General features: G+C 47.6%; 1 protein-coding gene across 1 annotated transcript in view; it reads left to right on the top strand.

Moving 5' to 3' along the window:
- The window catches only part of SH3TC2 (SH3 domain and tetratricopeptide repeats 2), a 64,268-nt gene that overhangs the window by 30,015 nt on the left and 13,275 nt on the right, over positions 1 to 20,978 (top strand). The window contains exons 9-13 of the mRNA XM_021084981.1: positions 3,198 to 3,331; positions 6,024 to 6,065; positions 6,188 to 7,885; positions 7,991 to 8,171; positions 14,971 to 15,121. Of these exons, the coding sequence (XP_020940640.1) occupies positions 3,198 to 3,331; positions 6,024 to 6,065; positions 6,188 to 7,885; positions 7,991 to 8,171; positions 14,971 to 15,121 (2,206 nt within the window). The remainder of the gene's footprint in view (positions 1 to 3,197; positions 3,332 to 6,023; positions 6,066 to 6,187; positions 7,886 to 7,990; positions 8,172 to 14,970; positions 15,122 to 20,978) is intronic.

Genomic DNA, 20,978 nt, shown 5'->3' with positions numbered 1-20,978 from the left:
TGTGACCTAAACCACAGCTCATGGTAATGTTGGATCCTTAACCCACTGAGCAAGGCCAGAGATCAAACCTGAGTCCTCATGGATGCTAGGCAGGTTCGTTACCTCTGAGCCATGACGAGAACTCTGATTGTAGCTTCTGTTCATTATTTATGTTTCATCATTTTAACCATGCTTATTATTACAGTTCATCTTCATATTATTGTCATTTCTAGTTTTCATAGTGTTAATTTACCCATTTGTGCATCTGCTGGCTCTTTGTCAGTAGTTCATTTTCTTGCATGGATTGTATTTTTACGTGTATAGTTACGTGAATGAATTTACAGGATTTTAAAAGATGGTCTTTGCCTGAAGCCTTGACTTCAGAAGGCATCCTGGCAGAGCAGTTTTGGCATTTGCTTTCCCTGGAAATTTAGGAACTCAGTGGTCCAGGCCTTGTTCTCTGAAAGCAGCATCTACTCAGTGCAGTGTAAATTCAGGTCCCATGTGATGGTGTAAGGGCCTCAGACATATGGAAAATGTGTTTTTGGTAGGTTATAAGTTTCCAATCCCCTCTTTATAGCAATTGCCACCCTTCCAGACTTTAGGCTCAAAAGAACTCAAAGCTATCAATGTCGGGATCTCTGTTCAGCTTCCCTGCTTCACACAGGTCCAGAGTCCCATCTCCTGTCCTTGGGTGGCATTATCAGGCCAGCCCCACCTCTGAGGGCCAGTGTCCCTCTGAGAACCCTCAGCATCTCTGGACCAAGGGCCAGTGTCCCATCTGAGAAGCCTCGGCGTCTCTGGACCAAGGGCCAGTGTCCCATCTGAGAAGCCCCGGCGTCTCTGGACCAAGGGCCAGTGTCCCATCTGAGAAGCCCCGGCGTCTCTGGACCAAGGGCCAGTGTCCCATCTGAGAAGCCCCGGCGTCTCTGGACCAAGGGCCAGTGTCCCATCTGAGAAGCCCCGGCGTCTCTGGACCAAGGGCCAGTGTCCCTCTGAGAAGCCCCGGCGTCTCTGGACCAGGGGCCAGTGTCCCTCTGAGAAGCCTCGGCGTCTCTGGACCATCTTCTCTTGCTTACCAGCTTCGCTTTGCTTTCTCCTTTTGTTTCTGGCTTCCAGGAATTTCCCTTTTTTTCTTTGAAGTGGTGTTGAAATATTTATTTTTATCACATTTTTGCATGCTTTGTCTGTGTATATGGGGAGAGTAGCCCCGTGTGGAGCAGCCCCGCCTGCTGCACTTCTAGAAGCCCTACCACACTGCTAAGCCCACCTCCATGCCGAGAAAGCCCTGATGGAATTTAGACTCTTCTGGGACTCTGTCTTAAGTATCTGGGCTTCAGGAAGTTAGCAGGTCAGCTGTGATGCAATGGACACGAGCAGACCTCAGCTTTGGTCTGACTTTACCACTTTCTAGCTATATTATTCTGAGCATGTCACTAAACCTTTCTGAATATTCATCTACAAATATGGATAAAAATACCTGTATCATAGGGTTATTATGAAGACTAAACTAAATAGTAAACTCAGGTACGCGTTACAAAATGTGAGAATTGTGCAGAAGTTTGCGGTCACGGTATTCTTTTTATCTCAAGTGAGTTTAGACGTAGACTTCGGTTACAGGCTCTCTTGAGGATGGAAGCTCTCACAGTGCTGGCCAGATGCTGGAGGTCAGATCAGAGCGGCGGGGGTTCAGTGCGTATGGCGTCAAGGGCCACAGTTACCAGCACACAGCTTAGTGCCAGTTCCTCCACTAATCAGAGGTGCGACCTTGAGCAGTTCATTTTAGTGGCTAGTTTTCTCACCACTGACTTCAGAGGCATTTATCTGAGCCATGGGAACAATGGGTAAGTGGCAGGCACCCCATCCCAGCCCCTCCCTCAATCTTGCTTAACATAGAGAAACTTCTATGCTGCTTCACCGCTCCCTAACCGCCAGCTTTATTTTTTTGTGACTTGGTCTTTTCCTTTGTAAAAATGGTATAAAAACAGTACCTGCTTCATAGGGCAACTGTGTATATTAAAAGCATTAATAGTGTGTGCTTCATAATAAGTATCCCTCCAAGTATTAGCTGTTATTAACCCTTGGCCTTCCAAACTATTATTACTATTTGAATGAATTTTTATTTTTTAAAAAATTATTATTATTATTCTTTGGACTTTTTTTCAGGGCTGCACCCATGGTGTATGGACGTTCTCAGGCTAGGGGTTAAATGGAGCTGTAGCTGTGGCCCTACACCACAGCCACAGCATCACAGGACCTGAGCCTCTGCACTGGATCCTTATGCCGGATCCTTAACCCACTGAGCGAGGCCAGGGATCAAACCCGTGTCCCCATGGTTGCCAGTGAGATTCGTTTCTGCAGAGCCACGACGGAAACTCTGCCAAACTATTTTCGTTTAAAGTTAAGTTAAAGAAATATTAACTGATGTTAAATATTTGGAGCTGAAAGAGATCTTGTGTCGTCCACATAGATATTAAACTGAAGGCTTTTTATCTTCTTCGATTCTGAGACAGATCTCTAGCGAACAAATTAGCTTTAACCGTCAGTTTACACAGTAGAATACACAAAACTCTGTTATTTATAATCATTTCTTCTAGCCTGGGCCCTCCTTCCCCCCCTCTTCCATGCCTTAGCGCTCTTTCCCTCTCTTACCTGCTAGGCCACCGGGAAACTCCTCTCTTTCCCTCTCCAGTGCTACGCGACACTGTTGTTCTGGGTCATGGGCTCTCATGTCAACACACCAGATGAAAGGTTCTTTCTGGCCACAGTCAAGAATTTTTCTATTGTTCCTTTGGAGTGTGTCACCTTTTCTTGAAATAGCCTGTCAAAGAAACATCTTTCACTGTTCCTTTTCCAACCCTTACATTTCGGGCAGCCACCTCCTATTTCTTCCCTTAAAAATGAGTACCATGTGGTCTCAACGAATGGGTGGGGGTCGGGGGAAGGGCTTTGTTTTTCTTGGGGAATGAAGTGTTTTTATCACCACTTGGACCTGCTCGGCAGCTCCATAGGTTGGTTCTCCACGGACAAGGTGCTGCTGGCTCTTCTTCCTTGTTGGTATAAAGTAGCTCGTGTGCAGTGGTGGGATAAGGAGTCTAGCTTCAGCTGTGGGCATGTGGGTTGATGGCCTCTTAGTGACCTTCGCGCCGGCCTAGGATGGATGAAGGTGTGTCTGGAACTCGCACTGATCCTTGTCCCTGTCTTTTGCCTCAATACAGGAGCAAGCACTCTGCCTTTTTCAGTGATGAGGAGAGATGCTCTCTGGGGGTCCTGGGAAGTGACAGGACAACTGAGTGTGCCAGCTTCCTCCACGCGCTTGCTCAGACTGACATCGCGTCTGTCTACCGGCTTAGTGAGTGTTGGCTCCTCGGACCCTGTGCCAGCCCAGGCGCCTCAAGATGAAGGGAGTGTTTCTGACCAGGAACAGAACATCTCTAAAGGCCGATCCCACGCACGTGTGGGGGCTCTGGCCACTCCTCAGTTGATGGCCTGGGTCGTGTTTGATTTGTAGCGTTTCCACTTTGGATTTCAGGTGATTTTGGAGTTGGGGGCCTTGCTGCCTAGAAACGACGAGATGTGATGAAATCAACTCAGCTATTGCATGGGAGGCTCAAGAGCCTTCCGTTGTAGTCGTGGAGAAGAAAATGTCCTGAGTTGTGACTGAGTGTCCCCCTTCCAGGGCTGAAGTGGGTCTAGCTCCCCAGTGATAGAGGTGGGCCCAGGGAACCTTACAGCTGGAGGGACCCTCAGAGGTGATTTCTCCTCTCATCTCACAGACCAGGAAACCGAGGCCAGAGCGAATTAGTGCCTGTGCTGGGATGGGAACGGCCCTCCTCTGTTCTCTAGTCAGAACGAGCCTTACTTCGCCACGTTGCCCAGAACACAGAAGGACAGTGGACTCTTGGGTGTGTTGACCTGGGGTGGGCGGGGGCCTCAGGGCCTCGCCTGGTTCCCAGCAGTGTCTGCATGACTGACGGGGTGAACGCGTGGCGCGCCTCTCCCTCCACTGCGTGCGGGGCCCACACCCGTGGCTTTGTGTGGGGACATGCGTTCATCTGTTGTCAGGTCTGAGGAAGGGTTCTCGTTTCTCCTTCTCTTCAGTAATGGCGGTGTTGTGTCCACTCCTGTGTGGCCACATGAGATGGCACACATTTCATGGGTTCAGCCAGAGATTCTGCACAGGGCCCTCAGGCCCGTTCCCAGGAGCAGAGGTGGGAGGGGAGCTTTTCTCCAGGCCCAGGGTCATTTGTGAGGAGCACCTCACCCAGGCACCAGCACCAGCCCTGGCAGCAGTTTCTCGCCTCCGGCAGAACACACCACCTCAGCAGGCCGAGCCAGGAATCTGAGGCTGTGGACACAGCCCTCTAGGCAGGAGCTGAGATCTGAAAATCAAGGACTGCTTGGGGTATACCTTGAAGGCAAGGGGGGTGGCTTCAGACTTGGATCCAAGACATCTGCCAACTGTTCATCCAGTGTTTGAGAGAGATCCAGGGGCAGGTCTCAAGGAGCCCATTAGCTCTTACCTGCAGTGCAGGAGTGCAACTCTGCTGGGTGTAGAGCTGTGCCCTATGGCTGCACAGGCTGTCTTGCACCATGGCACCAGCAGAGGGGGCGTCCTGTTGGTAAATTGCAGCTCCCCCAAGGCCAATGTCTTGTAATTCTTCTGCCCAGAGGAGGCATTTTTTATTTTTTTGTAACTCACGCAGCATTTGTTCTCTCAGTGGGCCTGGCCGGGAGAGAAATGGCTGCAGTAAGACTGGCACATGTTCTTGCTCCTTGAACAGCTGCATGAACAGCTCTCTGGAGCCCAGCTCTTGAGCCCTGCTGTGTTTGGCTGTGGGACCTTTGGGGGTTTCAGATCTCAAGAATCTGCAATGACACTCACAGAAGAAGGCTTCCTGAGAGAAGAGCAGGTGGAGACTCGACTTGGGGGGAGCCTGCTGCCGTCAGAGCTGTCATGAGCTCAGGATGAGGCAGCAGTGACTGGCCATTGCTTCTTTGCCAGCAAGAGGCAGACTCTTCTTTCTTGTGGCCCCGGCCTTTGGAGCAGGATCCTTGCTTTCGCCTTCCCTGTGGCTGCTTTGGCCAAGGGGTCAGCTTCTTTGCTGCCAAACCCAGGGTCGTCTTGGTTATTACCTTGTCTGTTTACACTTTTGTGATGTTGGGTGGCTGTACCTGAAGTCACCTTGGTCTCCGTGTCTCCTCTCTTCTCTGGCTGTGCCTTTTCGGCCTCCTTCCCTGGCTCCCGTCTTCCGGGAAAGGCTGGCTTCTCTGGGGCTTCACAGGCCTCCTCTCCCTCTTCCTCCCCTTGCTTTGCCTTCTCTTCCAAATGCCGCTTCTGAGCCTTTGCCCCACTCTTTGTGACCCCTCGTCAGTCCCATGTCTTAATTTGCAAGTCTCCACGTTTCTTCTTGGCCACGGTTCTGTTTCATTCTCTGCTAGAACTCCTGCCAGTACCACAAACTCAGAAGGGCTAAGAGTACTCAGTACTGTCCCTTCTGCCTCCTCCCACCCGGTACTTCAGGCAATGCAACTGAGGAACTGCAGATGCTGTTTTACCTTCTTTTCTTTCTTATTTGCGTTTGGTCACCTGTCCTGTCAAATTTGCAAAGCACGCTGTGCAGACCAATCTGTCTCTCGAGTTGCCAGATGATGAGTGAGTGGAGAAAGGACAGGAAGGCTGTACACGTGGGAATAGCAGGCAGAGCCGTGTGCCACAGAGTCACAGACTTGCTGAGAGATTCCATAATCCCCTCTTCCCCGTACCTCTCAGCCTAGAGCTCATGGTTCTAGCTTTTCCCCCTGTCGTTTCCACCTCACTTTCCAGGTGTCAGGTGAGTGGGTTCAACGAGATGGTCCCGTGTCCCTGCAGTTCTGGGGATGATCAGGGCGGCCCTGGTGGGGGACGCTGCTCAGTCCCTTAGCGATGGCAGATGGTCTGAAACCTACCGAGTGTGCTGGGCCATTGGTCAGGGAGCACCCGCAGGCGTAGGCCGGCCAGCCTCGTCTGCCCTGACACGCGTCCATCCTTCATCTCTATCCAGGTGGGTTTGAATCAATCCCGAATCTTCCAAATGATCTGAGTGGTGAGTAGAGATCATGCCGAGCCTGACCTCCAGTCCTGCCGGACAGCATCGCGCCCTCGCCAGGAGCTGGCCACCGCGGTTGCAGGTACTTAGGCGTGCTCCGTTCCCCCTGTCCCTTGCAGAGTCCCAGCCTGAAGGCTTCCGAGAGACCCGGCCTGGTGGATCCTGGGAGCAGCATCAGGCCCTGGGCTCCAGACCTTCCAGCAGCTCCGAGGACTCCAGCCTGGACGAGGAGCTGCTGTCCGCTGCCTCAGACACATACCACCTGCCGGAGCCCGGTGACCTCAGTGACCCGGAGCTGCTCATGGACCTGAACACCGGTCAGGAGGAGGGGGAGGCTGAGAACTTGGCTCCCATCCTGGCTTTTCTGGATCACGCGGGCTACGCCGAGCACTTGAAGAGCCTCTACGACGTTCCTTTTTCCTTCCTCACATCTTCGTTTCACAGCTACTCTGAGGAGGACGAGCTGGTGGCCTACCTGGAAGCTTCGAGGAAGTGGGCCAAGCGGAGCCACAAGACCTGGGCTCACGCCCGGCTCTGCTTCCTCCTGGGCCGGCTGAGCGCCAGGAAGGTCAAGCTCTCCCAGGCCAGGGTGTACTTTGAGGAGGCCGTCTGTGTGCTCAGCGGGGCATTCGAGGACCTGCCCTTGGCGGCCGCCCTGTACATCAATTTGGCAGCCATCTACCTGAGGCAGAGGCTGAGGCATAAAGGCTCGGCCCTGCTCGAGAAGGCAGGTGCCCTGTTGGCCTGCCTGCCTGACCGTGAGTGTAGTGCCAAGAGCGAGCTGGACGTGGTGGCCTATGTGCTGAGACAGGGCATCGTGTCAGGCAGCTGTCCCCTGGAGGCCAGGGCCTGCTTCCTGGCCATCCGATTGCTCCTAAGCTCTGGACAGCATGAGGAGGTCCTGCCTTTTGCCGAGCGCCTGCAGCTGCTCTCTGGCCGCCCCCCTGCTTCGGATGCCACAGCCGCCGTCTTGAGTTTTCTCTATGACAAGAAATACCTGCCACACCTTGCAGTGGCCTCTGTCCGGCAGCGTGGTCCTCAGAGTGCCCAAGGGGTGGCCCTTCCAATTTGGCAGGTGCATCTGGTCCTCCAGAACAGCACCAGGCTCCTCGGCGTCCCTGCTTCGGTCTGGGGTGACGTTTCCGCCCTGTCCTGCCCGGCACTCAGGCAGGCGCTGGCTGCCTGTGAGGAGGAGGTGGATCGGAGCACCCAGAGGGCCCTGTGTCTCATCCTGTCCAAAGTGTACCTCCAGCACAGGTCCCCTGATGGTGCCATCCGCTACCTGAGCCAAGCCGTGATGCTAGGCCGGCTGCTGAGTGAGCACGAAGCTTTTGAGTCCTCCCTCTGCTTGGCGTGGGCCTGTCTCTTGGCCAGCCAGGCAAAGAAGGCTTTGGACATCCTCGAGCCGCTCTTACACCACCTGGAAGAGGCAGAGAGGGCGCCCCAGGAGGGCGTGGTCCACAACCTCCTGGGACTTGCTCTTCAAGGTGAAGGCTGCGTGCACAAGGCAGCCAAGAGCTATCTCCGGGCCTTGAACAGAGCCCAGGAGGCGGGGGACGTGCGTAACCAGGCGGTGGCTTTGGCTAACCTTGGTCATCTGAGCCTGAAGTCCTGGACTCCGCAGCCAGCCAGGGACCATCTTCTGCAGGCCGTGCAGCTCTATGCTCAGCTCCAAGCCAGCATGGAGACAGACATGGAATTAGTACAGGTGCTTCTCTGGTTGGCCCAGGTCCAGGTGCGTGGAAGCCGGCTGGCCAGCGGCCGCGTGTGTTATGAAATGGCACTGCTGTTTGGCTTAAAGCATCGACACCTGAAGAGTGAGTATGTCCTGTGCTGCTGAGACACCTTAGAGAAAAGTGGTAGAGCATGTTTTTCTTTGTCCATCTCTGGTCATCTCATCCATGTCCCTGCTTTATACTCAGGTCAGCTTCAGGTCACCAAATCCCTCTGCCATTTCTACAGCTCTGTGTGCCCAAACCCTGAGGCATGCATCACCTACCATGAGCACTGGCTGACCCTGGCTCAGCAGCTCAGGGACCGGGAGATGGAGGGGAGGCTGCTGGAGTCCCTTGGACAGCTCTACCGGAACCTAAACACAGCCAGGTGAGTCCAGGCTCAGAGGCTCATCTAAAGGAGAATTTGTATTCTCTTCCCAAGAAGTCAGGTCCGAATGCACAGGGCATGTTTATGGCGTCATGGAAAAGACTGTGGGCTCTGCAGCCACCACACATTGCAAGCCCAGTGCCACCCGTCACTTACTAGCTGTGTGACGTCGGGCACGTTTTTCCACTTCTCTCTGCCTCAGCTTCCTCACCAGTTAGTGCACATGGATGCTTGGAACAGTACCTGGTAGAGAGAAAGGGCTCAGATTCGAAATGTTACCATTACCTGTGTGTTTCCGTAACAGCGATCACGTGACCGTGGCTGAGGGCACATAATCAGATAGGTGGTAGTTACCCTGAGGGCCGTGGAACCCTCAGGAGGTCTTCATTACCTGAGCACTGTTGATTTTAGAGAAAGAACACAAACGCATAGAAAGCAGGGGTGCAGAATGTCACAGTAAAAAATTTTGGTTGGAAGCTTACCTTTAAAGTGAAATTGGGAATGATGAAACTAAGTTTATTTTCACCTTTTAGTTAAGAGGCTAAGGTTATAATTGCAGCTATGCTTTAAGTCTTAGAATAAACACACAATGGAAGTGTTAATTTTTTAGCTTAATTGTGTTGACAAAAACTACATAATAGCACAATTAAACATCCTCTGTTTTGTGATTGACATTTCACCTCTCTCTTAGAATGACTCATTTTTGCAAAAATAATACCAAAACTTAACTGTTTTACCCCATGGGTTCTTTTCACCCTCTGATATTTAAGTTATTCTCAAGTGAACTGTCCTGCCATCTCTTGCTAATTTTTACTTTTCTCTCTCTTCTCTGGTCAGATCTGCCTGGTTTTCATTCGCTGATGGCATGGCCTGCAGTTCTGCTCTCTAGCAAGCCTTTAATTGATCCCATTAACTTCTGTATGGTTTGCAAGATATTTAATTTCACCTTGTGGTAGATTACTGTTGTAGTATTCATAATTATGACTGACTTCTAATACAGAGCGGGAGTACTTGCTAGTGTTGAGCAGAGAGAGGTAATTGAGGAGAAACGATTGCAATGACACTTTTTGCCTGTGTAGGTGACCTTGGCACCTGGTCAGTCAGACCGCTAATAATCAGATAGTGAATTCTCTTTCTCCCACTCTCCCTCCTCCAGCCGCCATCTCTCCTCTCTCTCGCAAGAATCGCATGTCCTCCCGATCTCCCATTTCCTTTGGTTCCAGGAAGGGAATTTGGATCCTTGCAGCCTGTGAGGGACAGGATGCCTGGTCCCAGCCTAACCCAGCTTCTATTCAGAACACCCTAGGAGTTTGTATGGTTCTGGGGCAGAGCCAAAAGGAGGCTTGGATTAATCTTAGAGATGAAGTAGTCACATATTCATGAAGAGGCAGAGTGGGACTGGGCTTTGGGAAAGTTGACTTTTAAAGGGACTGGAGTGTGGGTGGCAGGTGTGTGTCAGGTTTATTGCCACTCCTTTCTGTGTGCAATTCCCGTCTCATATTCACCACTGCTCAGTGATTAATCACCTACCCCACTGCCATCCTCTGCTGAGGGCCTTGCTCCCACCTCCAGTTGTCAAACACCACTGAAATCCTCTGTGTAGAGTGCAGATCCCTTATCGAAGGCAGCGTGAGGAAGCATGGGCTTCCTCGGTAATGAGGGAAGGGGCAGGACTTCAGTTCCTCCCAGAAGTGAGTGGGGAAGTCACAGGCCACAGTTGGGACAGGGGTGCCCAAAACTGGATTAGGGGTCAGGAAACCTGAGCCTGCCACGAGCTAGCAGTGTGTTCTTAGAACAAGTCATTTCTCCTCTTGGTTGCCCCATTTTAAGGTTAAATTAAACGAGGTGCCTTCCAGTTCCAAAACATTGTGTCTAGGACCAGCCAGTTACATTACACTGTGCTGACACTGGCGAGAGCTCTATTCGTGCAGGAATTCCTGCTGCCTCCAAAGAGTCTTGAAATGTGGGGGCATATTCTTAAAGTTGTGGGGCTTCTTGAGGGCCTTTTAGATCAGAGACCTAGGCTTTTGGGGTTTTGAGAGACTGCCGGAGCTTCAGAAGGTCTTGACGCAGTGACTGTAAGCTTCCTGTGGTGGACGTCATGTCTAGCGCACAGCAGAGAGACATACACATTTGTGTGGGCAGCCAAGTAGTTAATTACTTATTCAGTCCACTAGCTCACAGCCCTGAGCTGAAGCTGTAGGCTGACTTGGCTGCTGGAGAGGGGATTGAGATGGAGAATGAGGGGGTTTGCCTAAGGGAGCCCCCAATTTCTTTGTTCAGCATTCAAGTTAGGAGCAAAGATGCTTGCAAATTGGAGGCAGGCTTTGTGGTTGTCAGTGGCAGTCACAGTCCTGAGGCTGCTGTCAGTGGAACCTTGGAGGCCCTCCCAGCAGTCTGTGTAACGGGGCTACAGATAATCAGCTGCAGAGGCTGCTGTCAGTGGAACCTCGGAGGCCCTCCCAGCAGTCTGTGTGTGACGGGCTACAGATAATCAGCTGCAGAGCAGAGTGGTCTTTCTTCGGAGTTTGCACTGACAAGGAACCAAATAACAGATGGAATATCGGGGATTTCCACCCGAATCAAAGATAAGGGTTTACCCCCCAAATTATTAAAAATTCTATTATAGTATTTGCTTATGGTAAAAAAAAAATTAAACCGATATTGAAAGTTATAGTTGAAAAGTAAAAGCTCCCCTTGCAGCTTCCCCTTCCTTAACACTTAGAAGTAGCTACTTATAGATTTTGAAATAGCCATCAAGAAATATTCCATCCATACAAAATATTTGGAGTTCCCATTGTGATTCAGTGGTAATGAACCCGACTGGTATCCATGAGTTGTGGGTTTGATCCCTGGCCTCGCTTAGTGGGTTAAGGATCTGGTGTTGCCATGAGCTGTAGTGTAGGTCGCAGACACAGTTGGAATCTGGCGTCACTGTGGTTGTGGCTATGGCTGGCAGCTGCAGCTCTGATTCGACCCCTAGCCTGGGAACTTTCATATGCCACAGGCGTAGACCTAAAAAGAAGAAAAATAAAATCCGTTCAGCCATTCTTTGTCTTTTGAGTGGAGTGATCAGTCCATTTACACTTAATGTAATTACAGGTAAGGTAGGATTTGTGTCTGCCATGTTGCTGTTTGTTTTCTGCAGTTTGCTGTTTGTTGTATCTTATATGTTTTGAAAAGTCCTCCTTTTCTTTCTTCTTTTGTGGTAAATAGATATTTCCTCTTGTACCACTTTGACTTTGTTGTTATTTATTTTTTCTTTTTTCTGCCGTGTGGCACGTGGAAGATCCCAGGCCAGGGATGGAACCTGCACCACAGCAGTGGTACCATATCCTTAACCTGCTGTGCCAAAAGGGATATCCTGTCATTCTTTTTTACCATGTTTCTTTCAGCTATTTGTTTTTTCTAGTGGTTACCCTGGAGATTATAATTAACATCGAAGTTTAAAATAATTGCAGGTGTTTCCTGGGCATGCACACAGTTTTTCACATGTGTGGTCTTCTAGATTTCCTGGGCCTGTGTTAGAGCTTTGCAAAGCCTCCCGTGGATGTTTTTTTTCCCAACTTTCCCTTTTATTTAAAAAAATTTTTTTCTAGCTTGTTTGCTCCAAATGTTTTTAACCTCCACAGGCAGCAGCAGTGTTAAACAATTGCTGCTGATCTTTATGGACAAACACCTCGGAGAAAAGAATGTTTTACACTGAGTGAGCTCTGAGTTAGTTTAAGTAAAATAAGTTCTGTAGTGTGGAGGCTTTCAGGCAACTTCCAAGCAGGTAAAATAGTGACAGTCCCCTGGGTATAGAATAGTGGGAAATTCCAGACTCATTTTGCTCCTTCCAGTGGCTGTGAGGCTGCTGGTTTTCCCAGCTACCGTGATTGAGAGGGTTTTAGTTTTCAAGCCTCCAACAGACCTGGGGAGAGAAACTGCCTCTACAGCAAGTTAAAAAGCAACAAACCTCAGTCTCTCTCTTTTTCTCTTTATGGCCACACCTGCGGCATATGGAAGTTCCCAGCCTAGGGGTGGAATCAGAGCTGCATCTGTGGCCTATGGTGCAGCCATGGCAACACTGGACTCTTAACCCACTGAGCGAGGCCGGGGAACAAACCTGCCTTCCCAAAGAGACAACATTGGGTTCTTAACCCTCTGAGCCACAATGGGAACCAGAGAACCCGCTGTTTTTAGCATGATTTAGCTGTTCTTGAATAAATACTCTTTGAATAGATGCAAACATTTTGTTAATGTCCGGAGTTCTGAAAAAGTTGGCGGTGATCATTTTTGCCTGTGTTCTCATCGCCTTTTTGGCGGATTGAGTTTTGGAGGTCCTCCATTCAGTGATCTGGAAATTGATCCAGATTAGGATTTTTAATCTTAGCACTAGAGAATTCTCAGATCCAAGATTCTTATTTGTGTAACTGGGAGTGAGTATAACATCCAGTTTTCCTGCTTTCCCACTAATACGAGCGATACTGTGAGGAAGATAGGAGGTGCCTTAGGTCAGAGGAAACCTCTGCAGACGTAAAGTGGTGGTCACTTTGCAGACACTCTTTTCATCAGGGAGAACATGATATAAAGCTAGGTTTATTTAGCATGGATAAATCACCTACTCCTACACAGCCTTTGTGAAAAAACAAGAAAACAGAGCAGCCAGCAGACATAGATAAACAGGTGTTTCCATGCACCTGGAGGTGATTACTGTAATGTAGCCTAAAGCTTCCTGGTAGATGAAGTAAAAAGGGGAAAACCATGTGAGGTTCCCACTGTCTGATAAAACAACGTAAACAAATGTATCTGTGGGAGCAGATTGTTCCTGGCACTGATTTCTAGGAGGAACTTACTAAGTCATTTTGGATGTAACGGACACATTGTTTCAACTCAACTCCACTCATAGCACTTCCACTCTCATAAAGCTCACATAGCTCGCAAAGGCAGGTGTCCATAGGCAAGATGGCACCTCCAGAGCCAGGCTTGGAGGGGAGGAAAGAACGCTTTCAGCTCAGGGTTGGGAGAATCTGTCAGGGGAAACTTCTTGAAGGTGAGAGCGTTTAAAGACACCCTTGAGGAAGAAGACAGATTTTGCACAGCGGAGAGGGTAAGAGAATACCATTTGGGACGAAGGGAGTAACGATAGCAGTGGAAAGGTGAGGACGTGTTTGAAAGATCACCTGTAGGCTTTAGAGACCAAGTTTGATGTTTCTCTGGGTGGAGGTACTAGAGGAGGGAGAGGACTCCAGCCTGTCACCTAGCAGGGGCCGTGGAGGTTGTAGCAGGTAGGGCGTTGCAGTGGGCCTCTGGACAGCACCGTCAGCATCCACAGCGAAAATGCTGGTTCTCACAGCAGCAGAAGGTGTTCAGAGGACATGCACGGATTACCAACCAATGTGCAATCCCAGGATGACCACATGTGGGAGAAAAGAGTTGTAGAAACTGAGAACTCAACGTCAGGCGTGATGCCACACTGCAGAGATTGAGCTGGACCTGAAGCTTTAGAAATGAGCAGTGCAGGAGTTCCCGCCGTGGCGCAGTGGTTAACGAATCCGACTAGGAACCATGAGGTTGCGGGTTCGGTCCCTGCCCTTGCTCAGTGGGTTAACGAACCGGCGCTGCCGTGAGCTGTGGTGTAGGTTGCAGACGTGGCTGGGATCCCGAGTTGCTGTGGCTCTGGTGTAGGCTGGTGGCTACAGCTCTGATTCAACCCCTAGCCTGGGAACCTCCATATGCCGCGGGAGCGGCCCAAGAAATAGCAACAATAACAACAACAACAACAACAACAAAAAGACAAAAGACAAAAAAAAAAGAAATGAGCAGTGCAGACGCGGACAATGCTAAACATCCTCTGGGTTTCTTTACTTACAAAATGGGCTGAGAACTCTCACGGCTTGGGGTCTCTGAGGGTTAAATGAGAGAATATGTACTGAAAATTTGTATACTAATGCCTGGCGCAGGGTCAGCCCCCAGTGAGTGGCAGTTCTTACTGTGGTAACAGGATGGGACACATTAGTGGAGGCTGGGCTCTGGCCAGAGGTCAGACAGTCATGTAGGCAGGGCAGGGACCTGGAAAGCCCCAACAAGGCTTGGTAGGAGGAAGTCTAGGGAGGCAGGTGTGTCGAGGTCACCTCCCCACAGGCTCCTGGCTGATGTCCAGGTAGGAAGGAAGAAGCAAGGACTCAGCCGCAGGGATTGAACTTTGGAGGAAGGAAAAGTGGAAAAAAAAGACTGAGGGTTGAAGAGGACAGGAGACAGCGAAGTAGCAGAGCCCAGGCGTTGCTGGCTAGAAATGCATGAGACTTGGGATCGAGACTGAACTGATGCTGTTTCTCTCGTGCTCTTTACTTCTTTGATTTGGGAGCTGAGCCACACAGAGCACCTGTAGGTGATCCATGGAGGAGTTGAGGTGCTGGCCATTCCAGGCCAAACTAGTGGCTTATCTGGTAGGTGACAGCACAGCCACTGGCAGATGTAAACCCATGGCCTGATGAGTGGTGATTGGAAAGAACTGGCAAAGCTAGAGACTGCTTCCCAATTTTAGACCATGAGGCACTTGTGTTTTATTGGAGTCACGGATCAGGTATAACTGTGGTGGAGGCAGTGGTTATTGGAGAATCCGTACACTTAGGGTCTTGATAGTTCTGTGTGAGGTCTGGGTCTCTGTGGGGCCTCGCTTCCCCGGTGGAGAGGAACATTGACCTTCTTTTTCCCATGGTCATGGTGAGCACAGAGAGCTTCGGTTTCCAGGTGTGCTGTACGATGTCGGGTTCCTTGAGCCTCACACGTTCTATGAGTCCCTGTCCACCCCTAGGTCCCTCAGGAAGTCCCTCACCTGCATCAAGGAGAGCCTGCGGATCTTCATTGACCTGGGGGAGAGAGACAAGGCTGCCGAGGCCTGGCTTGGGGCTGGCCGACTCCACTATCTCATGCAGGAGGACGAGCTGGTGGAGCTGTATCTGCAGGTAGGCCTCCCACAGAGCTCATTGGCTGACCTAAGCCAGGGGGGAGGCAGCTGTGCAACTAGGGAGAGGCGATGTCCTCTCCGAGGCCATGGAGGGACACTCAACTCTGGGCTTCTCCCTGGACACAGGGTGAAAACTAGCATGGTCTGGTAGGCTGAATACAAGCAGCAAAGGCCAGTCCCTGAGTCCTCTGTGCATGTGTGAGCTGTCTAGGAGCATGGTAGGAGACGGGCTCAATTCACCTTTCCAAAGCTTGACACAGACGATGACTTCAGGGTCTTGCTGCAATTCGAGGGAAGGTTGATGTGTGCGGGGTATTCATATTATTATTTTATGATTTTTTTGCTTGCATACCTTTAATATCTGAGGTATATAGCACAGTGGAGTGATTAAGGACCTGGGCTTTGAAGACTGACAGGCCTGGATTCAAATCACTGCGCCACTGATGGTGAACTCTGACCTTGGGCTTACCACCTGAGCTCTCTGGGCCTCACCTTCCTCATGGGTGAACTTCTCTGCAGTCAAGATTAGGTATAACCCTTGCATAGTAAACATACATAAAGATGAGGTGGTTGGGACCTAGGTATACTTAATAAGTGGTATTTTGTCATCATCCACACAGTACTGACATGATAGATTTACTCCATCAAAAATATGCCTGTGTTCTTTTTTCCTTCCCATTTCTCATTTTCTCCTCTTTTATTCCCCCTTATTTTGTGATTTACACTCACACAAATTCACTTTGACTGAGACTTAATAATGGTTGTATAACATTGATTGAAGGCTTACTATGCACAGGAAACTTTAAGCACATCACATGCCTGAAATAGTTTAATTCTCATTACAGATGCAGCAGGTTTTTCTAATGAAATTCCCCTTTTACAGAAGAGGCTCTGGGAGGCTGAGTAACTTGCCTAAAGTGATACAGCTAGTAACTGGTGAAAACTGCACACTGCCCTGGGGTTTTAAGGCTGGAAAAACTATCAAAGAGCAGACAATTCAGTCTTTAAAAATTAATTAACTAAATAAACCTTTTATTTTGGAATAATTTAGATTTATGAAAAAGTTGCAAAACATGACTGAGAGTTCCACTCTCCCCGTCACCCAGGTCCCCAGCATTAAGACCTTGTATTACTGTGGCACGTTTGTCACAACTAGTGAGCCAACAGTGATACGTTAATATTAACCGAAGTCCAGTCTTTTTTCAGTTTTTTAAAAGTTTCAGGTGCATATTGGAGTTTCCATCGTGGCGCAGTGGTTAACGAATCCGACTAGGAACCATGAGGTTGCGGGTTCGATCCCTGGCCTTGCTCAGTGGGTCGAGGGTTCGGCGTTGCCGTGAGCTGTGGTGTAGGTCGCAGTCTCGGCTTGGATCCCGCGCTGCTGTGGCTCTGATTGGATCCCTAGCCTGGGAACCTCCATATGCTGCTGGAGCAGCCCTAGGAAAGGCAAAAAGACCGAGGGGGAAAAAAAAAAGCTTCAGGTGTATAGCATAATTATTTGACTGAAATACATCATAAAACGATCATCACAGTAAATTCAGTGACTCTCCATCATCTCATATGGGTACAAAATTAAATAAATAGAAAGAATGTTGTTCCATGTAATGAGGACTCTCAGGATTTACTCTGACGACTTTATGTGTCACACACTGCAGTGCTACTTGTGTTTATCACGTTGTACATTATGTCCCGGTCCTTACTCATCTCATGACGGGGAGTTTGTGCCTTTGGCTGCTGTCATCCAGTCCCCCTCCCCGCATTCTCCACCTCTGGGATCCGCAAATATGATCTCATTTTCTGTGACTTTTTGTTTGTTTGTTTTTGAAGGATAACTGGCCTACAATGCTATGTTGCTTCCTGTTGCACGGCACAGCGATGTCTATACATTTCACAGTGAAAATGTAGTTATGATACGTTACCATACGAAGGCATTACACAGTTATTGACGAGACTCCCCACACTGTAAATATCATACTCTTTTTAAAAATCATTTTTTTCTTTTTGGGGCCTCACCTAAAGCATATGGAGGCTCTCAGGCTAGGGGTCGAATTAGAGCTGCATCTGCTGGCCTGCACCACAGCAACTCAGGGTCCATCCCAGCCACTTCTGCAACTTAACACTGCAGCTCATGGCAACACCGCATCCTTATCCCACTGAGCAAGTCCAGGGATCAAACCTGCATCCTCATGGATAATAGTTGGGTTTGTTACCAGCTATTATCCATGGAACTGCTTATGCTGTTGTGGTTGGAAGTTTGTACCTCTTCATCTCCTTCACCTGTTACTTTCCTCCCCTAACCCTCTCCCTTCTGGCTACCACCTGTTTGTTCTCTGTTTCTGTATCTCTGTTATGTTTGTCCATTTGTTTTATTTTTTGGATTTCACATATGTGTGATCATATAGTGCGTCTTCCTCTATCTGACTTATTTCACTTAGCATGATACCCTCTAGGTCCATCCGTGTTCTTGCAGATGGCAAGATTTCATTCTTTATCAGATATGTGATTTGAAACATTAGCTCCAAGTCTCTGGTTTTCTTTTCATCCTTTTAACAGTGGCTTTTGAAGAACAAAAAATTTTAATTTTGATGAAGTCTGATTTACTAATTTTTCTTGTATGAATCATGCTCTTGATGTTATATCTAAGGAGTCATGAAGGTTTCTCATGTTTTCTTTGAGAACTTTTAAGAGTTTTTTAAAAATGATTTTTATTTTTTCCATCATAGCTGATTTACAGTGTTCTGTCAGTTTTCTGCTATATAGCAAGATGTCACACATAAACATTCTGTTTTCTCACATTATCATGCTCCACCATAAGTGACTAGATATAGTTCCCAGTGCTACACAGCAGGATCTCATTGCTTATCCATTTCAAAGGCAATAGTTTGCATCTACTAACCCCAGATTCCCAGTCCAACCTGCTCCATTCCCCTCCCCCTTGGCAACCACAAGTCTGTTCTCCACGTCCATGAGTTTCTCTTCTATGGAAAGGTTCATTTGTGCCATATATTAGATTCCAATTGTAAGTGATATCATGTGGTATTTGTCTTTTTCTTTCTGACTCACTTCACTCAGTGTGAGAGTCTCTACTTCCATCCATGTTGCTGCAGATGGCATTATTTCATTCTTTTTTATGGATGAATAGTATTCCATTGTGTATATATATATCTTCTTAATCCATTCATCTGTCGATGGACATTTAGGCTGTTTCTGTGTCTTGGCTATTACAAATAGCACTGCAGTGAACACATGGGTTCATGCGTCTTTTTCAAGGCAAGTTTTGTCCAGATATATGCTCAAGAGTGGGATTGCTGGGTTATATGGTAGTTCTATATTTAGTTTTCTAAGATACCTCCAAACTGTTTTCCGTAGTGGTTGTCCCAGCTTACATTCCCACCAACAGTGCAGGAGGGTTCCCTTTTCTCCACACCCCCTCCAGCATTTGTTATTTGTGGACTTACTAATGATGGCCATTCTGACTGGTGTGAGGAGATATCTCATGGTAGTTTTGATTTGCATTGCTCTAATAATCAGGGTTGTTGAGCATTGTTTCATGTGCTTGTTGGCCATCCTGTGTATCTTCCTTGGAGAAATGTCTCTTCAGGTCCTTTGCCCATCTTTCAATTGGGTTGTTGGCTTTTTTGCTGTTGAGTTGTATAAGTTGTTTGTATATTTTAGAGATTAAGCCCTGGCCAGTTGCATCATTTGAAATTATTTTCTCCAATTTTGTAAGTTGTCTTTTTGTTTTTTTAATGGTTTCCTTTGCTGTGCAAAAGGTTGTCAGTTTCATTAGGTCCTCTTGGTTTATTTTTGCCTTGGGAGACTGACCTGAGAAAACATTTGTAAGGTTGATGTCAGAGAATGTTTTGCCTGTGTTCTCTTCTAGGAGTTTGATGGTGTCTAGTCTTACGTTTAAGTCTTTAAGCCATGTTGAGTTTATTTTTGTGCATCGCGTGAGGGTGTGTTCTAGTTTCATTGATTTACATTTTGCTCTCCAGTTTTCCCAGCACCACTTGCTGAAAAGACTGTCTTTTTCCCCTTTTATATTCTCGCCTCCTTTGTCTAAGATTAATTGACTGCAGGTCTCTGGGGTTATTTTTGGGTTCTTGGTTCTGTTCCCTTGGTCTGTATGTCTGTTTTGCTACCAGTACCACACTGTCTTGACTACTGTGAATTTGTTTTTTTATTTTATTTTTTTGTCTTTTTGTCTTTTTAGGGCCACACCTGCACCATATGGAGGTTCCCAGGTTAGGGGTCTAATCGGAGCTGTAGCTGCCAGCCTATACCACAGCTCATGGCAATGCTGATCCTTAACCCACTGAGCAAGGCCAGGGATCGAACCCACGTCCTCATGGATGCTAGTCAGGTTTGTTAACCACTGAGCCACAACGGGAACTCTTTGATTACTGTGGCTTTGTAATATTGCCTCAAGTCTGGGAGAGTTATGCCTCCTGCTTCATTTTTGTACCTCAGGATTGGTTTGGTAATTCTGGGTCTTTTATGGTTTCATATAAATTTTTGGATTGTTCTAGTTCTATGAAAAATGTCATGGGTAATTTGATAGGGATTGCATTGAATCTGTAGATAGCTTTGGGCAATGGCCATTTTTATGATATTAATTTTTCCAGCACAGGAACATGGAATATCTTTCCATTTCTTGAATCCTCTTTAATTTCCATGATTAATGTTTTATAGTTCTCAGCATATAGGTCTTTCACCTCCTCAGTCAGGTTTATACCCAGGTATTTAATTTTTGGGGGTGCAAGAAGGTATTTTTGTATTCCTTTTCTAATATTTCATTGTTAGTATATAGAAATGCACCGATTTCTGAATGTTAATCTTGTATCCTGCTGCTTTGCTGAATTCATTGATCAGTTCAAGTAGGTTTTGGGTTGAGTCCTTAGGGTTTTCTGTGTAGAGTACCATGTCATCTGCATACAGTGACAATTTTACCTCTTCCAATTTGGATACCTTGTATTTCTTTTGTTTTTCTGATTGCTGTGGCTAGGATTTCCAATACTATGTTGAATAACAGTGGTGAGAGTGGGCATTCTTGTCTTGTCCAGATTTTAGTGGGAAGGCTTTCATCTTCTCTGCACTTAGTATTACATTGGCTGTGAGTTTGTCATAAATGGCTTTTATTATGTTGAGGTATGTTCCTTCTATACCCACTTCGGTAAGAGTTTTGATCATGAATGATTGCTGGACTTTGTCAAATGCTTTCTCTGTATCTGTTGAGATGATCATGTGGTTTTTGACTTTTCTTTTATTAATGTGGTGTACGATGTTGATTTATTTGTAAATGTTGAACCAACCTTGTGAACCTGGGATGAATCCCAGTTGGTTGTGGTGTATGATCTTTTTTATATGTTGTTGGATTCGGTTGGCTAAAATTTTGTTGAGAATTTTTGCATCTATGTTCATCAAAGATATTAACATGTAATTTTCTTTTTTGGTAGTATCTTTGGTTTTGGTACTAGGGTGATGGTGGCATTATAGAATGTCTTTGGGAGTGTGCCTTCCTCTTCAACCTTTTGGGAAAGTTTAAGGAGGGTGGGTATAAGTTGCTCTTTGTATGTTTGGTAGAATTTGCCTGTGAAGCCATCTGGTCCTGGGCTTTTATTTGTAGGGAGTGTTTTTATTACATACTCAATTTCATCTCTAGTGATCAGTCTGTTCAGTTGATCTCTTTCTTCTTGGTTCAGTTTTGGTGGGCTGTAAATCTCTAGAAAGTTGTTCATTTCTTCTAGGTTGTCAAATTTGCCGGCATACAATTGTTCATAGTATTCTCTTATCCTTTTTTGTATTTCTGCAGTACCCATTGTGATTTCTCCTTTTTCATTTCTTATTTTGTTTAT

The sequence above is a fragment of the Sus scrofa genome, chromosome 2 (assembly GCF_000003025.6).
Source record: "Sus scrofa isolate TJ Tabasco breed Duroc chromosome 2, Sscrofa11.1, whole genome shotgun sequence".
Classification (NCBI taxonomy): domain Eukaryota; kingdom Metazoa; phylum Chordata; class Mammalia; order Artiodactyla; family Suidae; genus Sus; species Sus scrofa.
Note: the sequence above shows the minus strand (reverse complement) of the source record. Positions and strands in the feature narration are given on the sequence as shown.